The 15,989-nt window shown below is 39.3% G+C and overlaps 1 protein-coding gene across 3 annotated transcripts in view; it reads right to left on the reverse strand.

Annotated features, from left to right (window-relative positions):
- The window catches only part of zak (sterile alpha motif and leucine zipper containing kinase AZK), a 72,301-nt gene that overhangs the window by 8,475 nt on the left and 47,837 nt on the right, over positions 1-15,989 (reverse strand). For all 3 annotated transcript variants that reach the window (XM_034186511.1, XM_034186512.1, XM_034186513.1), the window contains 9 exons: positions 14,631-14,766; positions 9,011-9,055; positions 8,889-8,919; positions 8,633-8,772; positions 8,463-8,525; positions 8,294-8,383; positions 6,418-6,534; positions 6,231-6,305; positions 5,170-5,320 (listed from right to left, as the gene is read on the reverse strand). In XM_034186511.1, the coding sequence (XP_034042402.1) occupies positions 5,170-5,320; positions 6,231-6,305; positions 6,418-6,534; positions 8,294-8,383; positions 8,463-8,525; positions 8,633-8,772; positions 8,889-8,919; positions 9,011-9,055; positions 14,631-14,766 (848 nt within the window). The remainder of the gene's footprint in view (positions 1-5,169; positions 5,321-6,230; positions 6,306-6,417; positions 6,535-8,293; positions 8,384-8,462; positions 8,526-8,632; positions 8,773-8,888; positions 8,920-9,010; positions 9,056-14,630; positions 14,767-15,989) is intronic.

A 15,989-nucleotide genomic window follows, 5' to 3' on the forward strand; every position in this document is an offset into this window, starting at 1 on the left:
GTCGGGCGCCATGAGGCGCCCGTTGAGAGGGGGGTCCTGTTGTGTGGGCCGCCAGAAGAGGAGGTACTGCTGGCCCACCACCAGAGGGGGCCCTGCCTGAAGTGCGGGCTTCAGGCACGAGAGGGCGCTGCCGCCACGGACACAGCCGGGGGTGACAGCTGTCACTCATTATCTCTTGACAGCTGTCACCCATCTACTCTACAGCATCTCACTCCATAAAGACCAGACGTCATCTCCACCTCGTTGCCGAGATATCGTACTTCTATGGAGGTAACTTTCTCTGCCTGTATTAATTGATTCCAAGAGCTATTGTTTTGCAGCTGTCAACCAGAGGACCGGCGTGGGTCGCGACTGTTTCGTCCTACGTCCGTCAGATAAGTGGTTAAACAGACGCTGCACGAGTGTGTGTTAGACATGGAGTGGCATTCCCACTGTTGTTGTTACGGGGTGTACACACACCCACACTTGACTGTCTTTGTTCTTCGCCAGCAGTACCAGATCCGACAGTCGGGGACGGTGATCACCTGCGAATTTGGGACTTGGCGGCTCCAGTATTCACCAGGTTCGGTGGTGGCGGAAATCGTGTGGTTCCGGCTCTTCTCAGGACAGACGTCTTCTATCCTCGAGCCTGCCCACACGTCACCTTTGTGGATTGATTGTTATCAAATTCTGAGATTGTCTGTATATTCGTTGTGCACCTTCACAACATTAAATTGTTACTTTTTGGCTCATCTATTGACCGTTCATTTGCGCCCCCTGTTGTGGGTCCGTGTCACTACACTTTCACAACAGGTGGGGTTATGGTATGGGCAGGCATCTGTTATGGATGAAGAACACAGGTGCATTTTAATAATGGCATTTTAAATGCACAGAGATACCGTGATGAGATCCTGAGGCCCATTGTTGTGCCATACATCCAAGAACATCACCTCATGTTGCAGCAGGATAATGCACGGCCCCATGTTGCAAGGATCTGTACACAATTCTTGGAAGCTGAAAATGTCCCAGTTCTTGCATGGCCGGCATACTCACCGGACATGTCACCCATTGAGCATGTTTGGGATGCTCTCGACCGGCGTATACGACAGCATGTACCAGTTCCTGCCAATATCCAGCAACTTCGCACAGCCATTGAAGAGGAGTGGACCAACATTCCACAGGCCACAATTGACAACCTGATCAACTCTATGCGAAGGAGATGTGTTGCACTGCATGAGGCAAATGGTGGTCACACCAGATACTGACTGGTATCCCCCCCTAAATAAAACAAAACTGCACCTTTCAGAGTGGCCTTTTATTGTGGACAGTCTAAGGCACACCTGTGCACTAATCATGGTGTCTAATCAGCATCTTGATATGGCACACCTGTGAGGTGGGATGGATTATCTCAGCAAAGGAGAAGTGCTCACTATCACAGATTTAGACTGGTTTGTGAACAATATTTGAGGGAAATGATGATATTGTGTATGTGGAAAAAGTTTTAGATCTTTGAGTTCATCTCATACAAAATGGGAGCAAAACCAAAAGTGTTGCATTTATATTTTTGTTGAGTGTATGTAGAAAATAAACACAAAAATACATTTATTAAGCACAGATTTTTTTTGTTCTTTTTTGCTGAAATATGTGTGCAGAGGAAAAAATGTCTGATCAAATTGTTATCTTGTGGGCATGAATGAATCAAACCAAATCAAACTGTGGAAAGGGATTATATGTTGTGCGCACACAACAGCATTTCAAGCACTACATTTTTTCCCCTCTATGGCCACTCTAGGGCTCTGTGGTTATGCTGTGGCCACCTTCATCTGTGCACCTTGGCAGTTTGGTCCTTTAAAGGGACGTAGCGATTTCTTTCTTTCCCCTGCTCCCATTCAGGTTTTCAACAACGGAAACATCCATCACCACACAAATTCTTTATGACAGTCTGGTGGAATTTGGCTAATGGTGAGTGTTGGTACTAATGGTGATGAATGGCACTATTTTCATATCATCAGTTATATTGTTATCACAAAAACAAACCAAAATACATGACTTCTGACATCATTTGAGGTCTACTGTCCCTGCTGACCAGATTCAACCTTTGCAATCATTCAAAAAAACAAAAAAAAAAAAACAATCATAAGTTGTTTCATAATGCTCAAAAATTGATTACAACATTTTGCAGCACATTGTCTTGCTGAAATCCTAACAGTTTCTAAAACAGGTCAGAACAAACCAGTTTACCAAGGTTTATGACATTTGTTTTTGTCACTCGTCAGTAAGTCAAATTAGCAATTCAACCAGATGTAGACTGACACATGAACTGCAAAAATGGTAAATGGACTGCATTTATGCAGATAACCCGTAAGCTGGAGAGGAAATGGCGTCTCACTAATTTAGAAGATCTTCATTTAGCCTGGAAAAAGAGTCTGTTGCTCTATAAAAAAGCCTTCCGTAAAGCTAGGACATCTTACTATTCATCACTAATTGAAGAAGATAAGAACAACCCCAGATTTCTTTTCAGCACTGTAGCCAGGCTGACAAAGAGTCAGAGCTCTATTGAGCCGAGTATTCCTTTAACTAGTAATGACTTCATGACTTTCTTTGCAAATAAAATTTTAACTATTAGAGAAAAAATTATTCATAACCATCCCAAAGACATATCTTTATGTTCGGCTGCCTTCAGTAATGCTGGTATTTGGCTAGACTCTTTCTCTCCGATTGTTCTGTCTGAGTTATTTTCATTAGTTACTTTCTCCAAACCATCAACATGTCTATTAGACCCCATTCCTACCAGGCTGCTCAAGGAAGCCCTACCATTAGTTAATGCTTCAATCTTAAATATGATCAATCTATCTTTAGTAGTTGGCTATGTACCACAGGCTTTTAATGTGGCAGTAATTAAACCATTACTTAAAAAGCCATCACTTGACCTAGCTATCTTAGCTAATTATAGGCCAATCTCCAACCTTCCTCTTCTCTCAAAAATTCTTGAAAGGGTAGTTGTAAAACAGCTAACTGATCATCTGCAGAGGAATGGTCTATTTGAAGAGTTTCACTCAGGTTTCAGAATTCATCATAGTACAGAAACAGCATTAGTGAAGGTTACAATTGATCTTCTTATGGCCTCAGACAGTGGACTCATCTCTGTGCTTGTCCTGTTAGACCTCAGTGCAGCTTTTGATACTGTTGACCATAAAAATTTATTACAGAGATTAGAGCATGCCATAGGTATTAAAGGCACTGCGCTGCAGTGGTTTGAATCATATTTATCTAATAGATTACAATTTGTTCATGTAAATGGGGAGTCTTCTTCACAGACTAAGGTTAATTATGGAGTTCCACAAGGTTCTGTGCTAGGACCAATTTTATTCACTTTATACATGCTTCCCTTAGGCAGTGTTATTAGAAAGCATTGCTTAAATTTTCATTGTTATGCAGATGATACCCAGCTTTATCTATCCTTGAAGCCAGAGGACACACACCAATTAGTTAAACTGCAGGAATGTCTTCCAGATATAAAGACATCAATGACCTCTAATTTCCTGCTTTTAAATTCAGATAAAACTGAAGTTATTGTACTTGGCCCCACAAAGCTTAGAAACATGGTGTCTAACCAGATCCTTACTCTGGATGGCATTACCCTGACCTCTAGTAATACTGTGAGAAATCTTGGAGTCATTTTTGATCAGGATATGTCCTTCAATGCGCATATTAAGCAAATATGTAGGACTGCTATTTTGCATTTGCGCAATATCTCTAAAATTAGAAAGGTCTCAGAGTGATGCTGAAAAGCTAAGTCATGCATTTATTTCCTCTAGGCTGGACTACTGTAATTCATTATTATCAGGTTGTCCTAAAAGTTCCCTGAAAAGCCTTCAGTTAATTCAAAATGCTGCAGCTAGAGTGCTGACAGGGACTAGAAGGAGAGAGCATATTTCACCCATATTGGCCTCTCTTCATTGGCTTCCTGTTAATTCCAGAATAGAATTTAAAATTCTTCTTCTTACTTATAAGGTTTTGAATAATCAGGTCCCATCTTATCTTAGGGACCTCATAGTACCATATCACCCCAATAGAGCGCTTCGCTCTCAGACTGCAGGCTTACTTGTAGTTCCTAGGGTTTGTAAGAGTAGAATGGGAGGCAGAGCCTTCAGCTTTCAGGCTCCTCTCCTGTGGAACCAGCTCCCAATTCAGATTAGGGAGACAGACACCCTCTCTACTTTTAAGATTAAGCTTAAAACTTTCCTTTTTGAAAAAGCTTATAGTTCGGGCTGGATCAGGTGACCCTGAACCATCCCTTAGTTATGCTGCTATAGACTTAGACTGCTGGGGGGTTTCCCATGATGCACCCAGTGTTTCTTTTTATTCACCTCTTTTTGCTCTGTATGCACCACTCTGCTTTTAATCATTGGTGATTGATCTCTGCTCTCTTCCACAGCATGTCTTTTTCCTGATTCTCTCCCCTCAGCCCCAACCAGTCCCAGCAGAAGACTGCCCCTCCCTGAGCCTGGTTCTGCTGGAGGTTTCTTCCTGTTAAAAGGGAGTTTTTCCTTCCCACTGTCGCCAAGTGCTTGCTCATAGGGGGTCGTTTTGACCATTGGCGTTTTTCTGTAATTATTGTATGGCTTTTGCCTTACAATATAAAGCGCCTTGGGGCAACTGTTTGTTGTAATTTGGCGCTATATAAATAAAACTGATTTGATTTGATTTGATTTATATAGGGCGTTTTTCCCATCTATATCAGAAGGTCAAAGTGCTTTACAATGGTGCCTCACATTCACCCATTTACACAGACACACTCACACACCGATGTCTGGGTGCTGCCATGCAAGACGCTCACAACACACCGGGATAAATCTGGGGATTAAAGACCTTGCCCAAGGGTCTGTAGTGAATGTATGGCCAGACTGTGGTTTGAACTGAGGATCCTCTGGTCTGAATTTGCTTAACCACTAGACTATCACCTCCCCAACTGCACTGCAGGAATAATGCTTTATTTCAACATAAAGCACTTTCTATAAAAATACGAATTTGAGGGTCAAATGGTGTGAGCCAATGGAGATGTTTCACACAGTCCACATCCTTCTTAACTATTGCGTATATTGTACTCAAGTGAATTTTCTGAATTAAGACTCATTTTTGATGATAACAATGTCGTTATCTCTCTTCAGGTCATAGTGTAAGTGTTACCAGGATTCAGATTGTTCCTAGGGCTCCAGTCAATGTCTGATGGTTTTGTTTCAATGATCAGCTCCACATTCTTGATCTCATCCCGTCCACCAGCAGGACTCCATCTCACTGGGCAGCTGTGTCGGGTCAGCTTTGGTAACTTGACATTATTCTGTTGTATTAAGTCAGACAGAAAAGAGATGATGGATACTGACCTTAAAATCTTAACACATGCTGCACATATATGCTATGATTGGCTTTGCAAAAAAAAATTAAAAATAGTGTTACTAGGGGTTGTAGTGTAATTTTTATTTTTTATATGCATATGTCAGAAGATGGTTATGTTGTGTATTACTGATAACATTTAACAGATGTTTAGACGGACAAGGTATGTCAGTGCAAAGTAGTCCTTTGCACTGACTAGGTCATAGCTTTTAGAAGAACACACCAGATATATTCAAATGTTGCAATGCAAAAACATAAGGTGTGTGAAAAATGTGTGCTTTAAAAAAGGCATGACACAGAGAATTGAAACTAAGGGTGTAAATTTAAGTAAAGTACTTCATTTGTTAAAAAAAAAAGGGAAACTAGATTTAAAATCAAACATAACATTGAAAAATTATAATTTGGGTTTTTAAAAAAAGGGTAAATTTCCATGATCCAGGACTGAACTCTCCAGGTTGGGGATTTAAAAAAAAAGTGATCTCACCACACATGGCAACTTCTTGAAAAATGATATATCATTAACAGCTGTTTTTATTGGTGTAAGATTTGCTGTATTTAGAAAGACCACCCACTTGGGATGGAGAAATTGCATTTCACAGTATACAAGATAACTGCAAACTACTGTAATTCGAAGCTGTTCCATTGTTCCTTGAGGACTATATGAATTTTGTTTCCTTTGCCAGTAAATAAAAACTGTTGCTTTGGGACTTTGATTTTTTTCTGTTACTTTTCTGGTCACCTTTAAGAAGATATTTTTAAACAGTTGAGTACAGCTAAAACAGACTCTCATCAGGTGATCAAGGACTCTGTCCTGAGTCTACATGAGAGGGTCTCCTACAATTGCTGGAACCACAAACCTCATAAGTAACCGTGTAGTCCACAGTCTGGTTCTCCTGGATTCCGATGATCCATTTGTCCATAACGAAAGGTGGCTGCATTCCAATCACACCAGTTAATAAGCAAAGTATACTGTGACAAACACAATAGGGGTAAAGAAGATAAAACACTGAGTAACTTGTTGGAGTAATGTGTTCCTGATGGCACCTTAGTCATCCGCAGGATTTCCACACCCTGATGGTTGGCATTAAAGACGACCTCTTTGATGTAGGTTACTGCAATTTCATCTCCATCGAGTTCCATGTACATTTTCCATTTGCAGTCCTCGAAAAGAAAGTCAGAGTGAGAAATTGTAGGCACATTTTTTTATACATTCAGGACCAGTTCTTGATAACGGCATTGTTCATAAGAGGAGAATGGTCTTGTACATAAACCAACAGCACAACCTAGAGGGAGTTAAACGGCAGTGGCAAGGTATCGGCCACAAAAGGGTCTGTAGGTACAGACTTTTACTAAAAAATATGAAGAAAGGAAATTACAAAGTGACAAAAGCATATGCAGTTTGAGGCATTTGTGTGTAAAGCATAAGCATCCCTTAAGTTTCTCCATAAATGTTAGTACGGTGTAGTGTAGTACATACATACACAGCTGGCAGACTGTAAGAAGATTGTAAGAAAGAAGTTTGAACCATTCATTAATATTCTGAAATTCTTTGTCACATATTTCTTTATTGGGATTCACTGGCACTGGTTCATTTTAGTCGATAATGGTGACAATCGTTTGTTATATTCCCCCGTGCGTCATGCATCAAATCTTCACCAGCAACTCCCCAGCCCTATCCCCCTGCATAGTGAATGCTGACGAAGCAGTAACGATTTCGCCAATCCTCCAAAGCCGGCTGCGAAGCCACAGGTCACTGCTTAACCACACAGGGTTCATGGCACAGGCCAATCCATTGTGTCGTGATCACAGAGAAAGACATCAGAGGAGTGGCAGCTACGCACTCGTCTGAGGAGCCTTCGCCCTCTCCTGCGCCGTCCCCAGGGGCTGGAATCGGCTCAAAGTGTGAGCGGTCCTGTGCTGGCCCTGGCGAGTCGCACCGCGGCTCTCAGGTCCACGTTAGTCTAATCACTCCAGCAGAAACAATGTCTGGTAATGATGCCTAGGACCCGAGTGCGTCTAATGACAACTCATACATAATTCAGCACCTTTCACTTGGCTGCGCGGTGATATCCTCATTAGTAGGGGACCCTCAGTGGCTGTCAGATGGTGGCTGCACAATCGCAGGCCCTCATTTTGTCTTTGAGAAGTGCAGCTGCTTCCATGACATCGCCAGCAAAGAGGGGCGAAGGGAGGAAAAAAAAATGCAGTGCGAGTTTGTTTTATTTAGTGCAAAAAAACCTTCCAGTTTGTAAAAACAAGGCTGACACGGAACCTGACACCAGGCAGGGGAAAATAATTAGCTCTCATTTTCTCAGCCTCCTGTTTCCTTCTCCCTGCTGTGTTTTCTACCCACTAAACCACCACATGTCAGAAGAAATGGGAGGCAATTAGCAAGCTCGTTTCAGCCCTGCCGAACACACTGAAAGAGCACTATTTATGATGGGACAATGAACAGCTGAAAGATTAAATAACATTTGCCTTTTAAAAAGAAAATGACTTCTGGCTAAATGGGCTATTTTTGATTAAATTCAAACAGCCAGTGAAGAGCCACCCTTTCTCCACAGTTTGAGACGCTAACAAAGGGCTGTGCGGGAGTCGAGGTGGATGTGCTACATGGCTGAAAATGAAATGTTTATTTGTCTGGTTTTATACATGTCTAGTGATGCCTTCAATGGTCAGACAAACGGATGTTGGCAGTTAGATTGTGAATCCTCAGAAGACGGCCAATTAAATCCTGGCAAAAACATGAGTATGTACATTCGTTTTGAAAGGTAGAATTAATTCAAATCAAAATAACACAATCAACCTGATCAAAGAACATTCAGTTTTGACTACCTTTTGCTTTCTTTTTTTGGCTGCTCTTGTCCACAGCTGTTGAATATTTTGTTGGGAGTTAGGGCATATTTCAGTTCGAACTTACAGACTTTCCACTTCCTGCTTTCCAGTGACACCCAAACACCAACTCCAGATTGACAATCTTCCTCCCTTGTTCCACGTTTTCAAGTTCATCCTGGGAAGGTAAAGGTGTTTACAGGCACACATATGCACCAAATCGTTTAAGATAAAGGACAATGTGTTGCACATTCTACCTTTAGCAGTGGTGGAAAGTGGACAAAGCTGAGGTAGTCGTTGGTTAGTTTCTCGATCTCATCCTGTCAAAAATTAAAATTCCCTGTAAATCCAGATAACTGTGGGAATGCACAGCTTAAATAAGACATACTAAGTTAACGCTGGTGGTTAAAGGTTAACTGTGCCTTGCCTTCAGGTGCAAAATGTGACCTTTGGACTTGATCCCCATGTCCCGCATGTCGTTTTCTGACAGCAAAAGCAACCGCTTTCCAGTGATGTGATTTTCTCTAAACAGGTCAGCGTACAACAGCATTCCACATCCACTGTCCCCTGAGAGAAGCGAGGAAATGCCCCCCATCGAAAAAAGCACAAACTGAAGGTCAAAAGGTGCTAAAAATGGCATTTAAAATGATGTTTGTCAAAATTCACAAAGAAGAAAAACAAACCTGCACCAAATATTTGTTGCATCCAGAAATACTGAAGGACAAAAGATCCTCATGTTAGTTTCTAACAGTGTGACATCAGAATCATACTGAATTAATGTTTTATGGAGATGACCGATACTGACCACATGATCCTCTGTCCAGGTGTAGATGTCAAGTGTGGGCAACAACTGCATGGACACAAAAAACAAAAAGGAAGTAACACCAGCAGAAACAAACAGCATGAAATGTGTATGTGTGGGAAATCATAACAGCATGAGGCCGACTATTTTAAAGCAAAAATCACATGCTATTAAAATGGAAAATCTTCACGTTTTCCATGTTTTCAAAACCATTGCTTTTCCGGTTATTGTGCTGTTCAATGAAGAAGACTTGCCTCTAATGGTCTATAGCAAACTGAAATGTTTCTGTGACTGATCTAATGCGATCTCTTTGAATGATAAATCATTTATTGCTCATTAAATGTAATCAGGCAGAAACTTGCCAGCCAAAATAAAGATTTCATCATTATGATCATGAGATTGGGGGTAATGACAGAAATAATGCAATGGAAAATTGGAGGAAAGATGACTAAATGAGTGAGTAATCTCCATTCACTGTCTTCTTCCCACGACATCTGATAACAGCTCTGAATAAGAACTGGATGCCGGTCTCAACATATCGTCAGCGCACGCGTGTGCAGCCTGCCGTCATAAATGCCCTCAGCCCTGCAGATTGTTTCCACCGCCTCCAGTGCCATCACTCGGAAGTAAACGTATTCACAGCAAAAGTCTCATTACAGATGTGACCTAATTGGGGTGACATATGTAACATAATTTCTCAAACAGAGTGTATTGTATATCACAATTTAACTGCCTTGATTCTTTTATTAAAGTCTGTGACGCCCCTCAGAGAAGACAACACAAATGTGGACTGTGACCACACCAACAAATGAGTTCCTGTTTGCGTGTAAGAAGGATTTTCTGTTGGATTTTGGTCACACAATTCTGCCCCCAAGTGGACTAAGTGCATGATGGGTAACCAGCCTGTGATTACTGACATGAAGTGATAGTCTGTGGAATGTTAAATAAATAAATAAATAACTCAAGTGTTGTAATTCACTCAGTTTTTGAGGGGAGGGGTAGGAAGTGCTACAGCAGAGCGGAGGAAATAGACAAAAAACAAATATAAAAACAAAAAAATGAGCACAGAGTTTTTCTGCTAACATATTCGATATTCATATATGTCTTTGGACTTTTAAGTAATTTATAGACCTAATTAATCAATACAAAACTGACAGGCAAATCATTAATGACAATTGTTTATTGTAAGCACTACTGCAGCTAATGATTACTGATTAATTACTTATTACTCATTGGTTAAATGATGAACACTCTAGTGTAAAAAAATTAATGAAGTAAAATAAAAAGAAATACTATTTTATTAATATTTCATGTTGGCTTCAAATGACTAGTTTGGTCTGAACAAAAAGTTGAATGAATAAATTAATTTATTCAGCACACAGATGAGCAACAATAAAGACAATAACAAAACATCAACAAAAGAACAACGTATAGAGAACCCGTGTAGCTGAAAAGGTGAAGTTCCTCAAAGTATTTAATTTACATTCACATAAAATTGAAAAAATACAGATGTTCTGTTATAATATCTGACTGGGAAACAATGACAACGAACAATAGTAAATATACTAGTTGAAAGGCAAAAAAAAGAAAGCAAGCACAACACTAATAATCAAAATAACAGATTTTTTTCCTGTCAATCAAACCAATCAATTAATGGACTAGTTGCAACTTATTTCACAAAAATTTGCAAAGTGGGTTTATTTTAACAAAGTTACAAAAGCAGTCTTAAATCCCATTTGGATGGAATAACTTTACATGGAGAGGTGGAGTACCACAGGATGACTGTAATATTTATTGTAATAATAATCATAATAATGTAATAATTGACTGTAATAATATTAGGTAGCTCACATTGGGATAAGAGCTCGGTACAAATGACAGAGATGGGAGTGGCTACTAAATAACAAGTCTGACGCATGGCTGTCACTACTCTAAATAAATAAATAAATAAAGTTTATACATTCATCTTCCATTGTCTTCCGTCTAGGTATCTTGTCAGTTTTTACCCGAAGCCATCAAATATGGTCATTGGGTATTACAAAGGCTTTTCGTCCATTTGTCTGACCATCTGTCCATCTGTCTGTGCTCAGCATAAGTCCAGTCCTATTACTGCCACAGACTTCAAATTTACAGGGAACATTCTTGGGACACAGACCTTGGACAAGTTCAAAGATGGCTAACCTTGACCTATTTTAAGAGGCATTTTAAGATGTTAAAACCTCACATTCTGTGCCTAATTTTATGGCATGATCTTGCAGATGTTAGCATGGTGATATCACTTCCTGGTTTTGCAAGCTGCTAACTTTGCTTTGTTTTTGGCTACAAATAACACCTTTCTCATATATGATGTAAAAGCCAGCAAGAAATAAACACGTCCAAAACTGCAAATGCTGTTTTTGTAACCTGATAATATGTCTGGAACGATTTACGAAACATTTAGTGGATGTTAGCATGGTGACGTCACTTCCTGGTTTTGCCAGCTGCTAACTTTGCTTCGATTTTGGCTAGAAATGACACCTTTCTCATATATGATGTAAAAGCTAGCGAGAAATAAACACTTTCAAAACTGCAAATGCTGTTTTGTAACCTGATAATACCTCTGGAACAATTTACAAAACATTTAGTGGACATTAGCATGGTGACGTCACTTCCTGGTTTCACTAGTTGCTAGCCTTGCTTCGTTTTTGGCTAGAAATAACCTTTCTCATATAGTAGTAGATGAAGACTTTGGCGTGTGGCCATTCTTAAACAATAAAAAAAGACAGTTACAAAGCAAGAAAGTTCCTCTCCTGCTGATCTGACTCTTGGTCAGTCAAAGGAGAAAAAAAACTACCTTTCATTCTGGTGAGTGACTGCATCTCAACAACTGCACTCAACACATCCACAACAAATTGGCCAATCTTAATGTCAGCAAAATGTCACTTCATCATAAAAGCCTTCTCAAAGTAACCGCTTCACATGGCTCTCTCCTCACAGCATGGCACTATACATTCAGTACATTAGTCATACTGTCATACTACATAATATCTGTAAGGGAAAGTTTTTATTTATTTATTTTATGTATATTCTCAAACAGTGACTATATTTCTGTGCCATGTTGAGCATTTGCATCATCATGAAAGATAACTGAACAAAGAACTACTGAGCAGTGACATAAAGTTCAAAGATGATTCACAAAATGTTGAAATAATCAAACAGACTTTACGGTCAACTTATTTAGAAACAGTGATTTCACAACAACAATAATGGAAACTGCAATCTTTTGCTTAATGCCAATAAAAACATGTATGTAGACTGAGCTTCAGCAATTTTATTTGTTATCCAATTTTCCCATTTATGGAGATTAGCATACTACTTCTATCATCTCACCTTGCGTGAAGATTGTGAACATAAAATTAGCCACAATATGCACAGCTGACCAAACTTTAATGCACCAGGTGCTGTGACTTGACAGATCTTAAGGGGTAATGCTATCCCAGTATGATGCAAAATATCCCACCAGGCTGTGATTAATGGTCGAGGGTGCGTTCACAGCATGTGAAAATGATTTACTGTAAAAATCAAAGGGTGCCAATAACAGTGCCCAGCATATTATTAATATATGCACTTTTTAATTTCTCTTTTGTACAATGTTTTCTTTTGTTTAGTTGCTGTTCAATAACATTAGACTTTAAAAAAATTGGCTTGATTGCATTTATTTCTGAACATTAAAATGAGTACTAAAAATATAGCGGTGCCAATAATCCTGACCAAGACAGTAATACCTTAGCAATTACTCCTACTAATCCCCCAGACCATGGAATTAGTAGGGATGAGTTCCATTTACTGGAACACACTAATTTCTAATCAAAATTATTCACAAGGTACTACCTGTATGGTTTTAATGGCACTGGGTATATTGGAGATGTTTGAGACCACAGCCCCTCTGGGATGTTTTGATCACTGCTGTCATTGAAGCATCCCAGCCCAAGAGTCATGCTGGGTTTGTGCCCTTATGTGACACAGCTTGATTACAAAAAGTTCTTGGCCTGCTTGGTGACCTGCGTACCTGTGCGCAGGATCAATCACCTGTTGTCCAGTGCGGAAAAATTGTCCTCAGAGCCCTCTACTGTGACTCTTAGTTTCACCTCCCTTTACTGGAGGTTGTGATGTGACACGGCAGCGGTGAACAGTTTGATTCTTCCATCACTGAACAATGTGGAACTTTTTTGACCCACTTAAGAATAAAGAAGAAGGAGAAACAGGTCGAGAGTGAGGAAAAGGTGAAAAAGGAGAAAGGGGGAATGGAAAAATACATGGAAATTAGTACAGACCAGATAAAGAGATATAAAGACAGGTGGTTAATTTTTAACTCAAACAATGTTATTTTGAAAATAAGAGGGTAAAGGCCAGTTAGCAGATTAAATCTATATTATAAATGTCGAACACAAAGAGGAAACAGGAAATTATTTCAGTGTGCTTGATTTATAATTTTCTTTGACAACAGCAAACAGCCCTGGGTCCATTTGCTGGTGCCACACATCAGTGCACTGACAAAACTATGGAACCTGCCTGGATCCTTGTTGACAAGGACACATACAGACTACTGGCCCATCTCCACGTCCTGAAAATAGCCATTTTGGTGCTTCAATTAGGTGATACTTGGGTGTTGTCCCCTTGGATTTTTCCAGTTACTGGGGTCCTCAACCAAAATCACCTGTACACTGGATAATGCTCAGAAAAGTGCACCACATGAACATACTGTCATAGCTGATGTCCTTAAGTAACAACTCATTTGGTACAAAGTCATTCCAGTGGTACCCAGAGATACTCCAGAGACACCTAGTACCAAATACTATCAGTAATTACAATAGGTTAGGGTCCAAATCTCTTAAAACACAATAACACTGAAAGCACCATGACCCAAAATACTGGAATCTTCACTGTCCTGCAAAAATATTGGCATCCCCAAACAGCTAATACAGGCTGAAATTAACAGTTAACAATTTTGACACTTTCCCCACAAACCGATATACTTCTGGTGGCTAATTCTAGGTAGTATTCAATACATGGAGCTTCGTCTTGATTGAGGAAAATTGCAAACTCCTCACTTAGCTTTTAAAGTGCTGCAATCAGGACATCAATCAATTCCATAAATATCATAAACTTTCCTCACTGATAAGCACCCAAGCAGCTGGATGGAATGATCTACAAATCTACACAATGCCCAGTCTATGCAGGGACTGAACTAAGTAGGAGTCATAACACATCCCTGAAGAACACCAGATTTAATTTGGAAGAAGTCAAACATTTCACTCCACACAGCACTCCAAATAAATTATTATTTTTTATTTACATGATAATCTGTCTTGTTGACTTCATCCCTCATTAAATGAAGCAGTGAAGCTGTGTCATATATTTAACTAGGCTTTATGCATGTCATTTGGAGTAAACCAACTGAAGCCCATCAGTCAGTTTATTGGAAAAAGTTGCAGTTTAATACTGCATAAACTAAACGTTTGATAGAATATGTGCAGGCTGCAAACTGAACAATGTTGTATTAAAGTGAGTTTGCACTTAACAGCTGGTGTTCCTGTGGGTGAAGGTGAGAAGAAGGTGAAGAGGAACACACAGAGGAACTCACTGGGGTGTTGGACTGTTCAATGAGTTTACGTTCCCACATTTTCAGATGTTGCTCTCTCTCCTTTAGCTCCTGCTCTTTAGTGCTCAGGTCTCGCTCTAGCTTCTTAAGTCTCTCAAGCGTTGCTTCGATCTCGCATCTGCAAAGGCATATTTTCACCAAATAGCTCCACATTAGTGTACACAAATATTTTAATAAATATTAGTTTGCTTTGAAGGCTGTATAAAGAAAAATGTTTCATTAATGAAGCCGACTGCAAACATCTTCAGCAAGTTTCAAAGCACTCAGCATAGTAAAAAAAGAAAACCTTACATTAAAAAAAAAAAAAAAATAAGAGTTACACCTCTTTTTAAAGCTCTGCCCCAAAATGTACCCATTCCAAATAAGGGACAATATTTTTGAACAATTTTTGAAAATTCCATAATTCTTCCTCAAAACAACCTATGTGACATTCAAAAATAACCTGACTTCAACCTAAAACTTTTAACCTGCCTTATCCTTCAACTTGAAAACAAACAAACAAACAACAACAACAACAAAAAAAATACCATTCCCTTTTTTGTAACTCAGCTCAAAAATGTAATGGTTTCAAAAACAAGTTATAAGAAACCCTGTCATAAGAGTTTCATTGAAATACAGTGGCTTGCAAAAGTATTCAGCCCCTTGGTATTTCACACATTTTAATTTGTTTATGACATTTCAAATAAAAAAAGTAAACCAGGCTTCTCAATATAACATTTTCTAAAATTATCTTCCTTAAACTCAAACTGAAAGTAAATCTCTACAACCTGACATGAATTAATTAAAAATATAAAAGCCAAGATGATGTGTTGCATAAGTAATGGGACCCTTTGGTAGAATACCTGTAAATAATCAGTTTTATTGCCAGTATTCTTCAGACAAGTCAGGGGATGGATACATGAACATTTCCAAGTCACTGAATATGTCTTGGACTTTATTTACATCAGTTATGAAGAAATACAGTATGACACTCTACAGTAAATCTGTGTGGAATAGACAGTTCTGTAAAACTAAGTGACTGTGCAAGAAGGAGAAGAGTGAGGAAAGCCACCAAGACACCTAGACAACCCAGAAGAAGTTACAGGCTTCTGTGGCTGTGATTGGAGAAATTGTGCACAGTGCAAATTCTGCATTTTGCATTCTGTGTTAGTATGCGCCAATGTGCTTGATGAATTCCTGCGCAAAAAGTAGTTCCCGGATAATTGTGATATATTCCTGTGAGATAATGAGTATATCTCATCTAAATTCATTCTAAAATTTACCAGTAATAAAATTATAAAGATAACTGAAGTTTTAAGAGTGGCCATAATAAATATTTAAGAAACGTAAAGTTTATGAGCA

Source organism: Thalassophryne amazonica, chromosome 14, assembly GCF_902500255.1.
Source record: "Thalassophryne amazonica chromosome 14, fThaAma1.1, whole genome shotgun sequence".
NCBI classification, from domain to species: Eukaryota; Metazoa; Chordata; class Actinopteri; order Batrachoidiformes; family Batrachoididae; genus Thalassophryne; species Thalassophryne amazonica.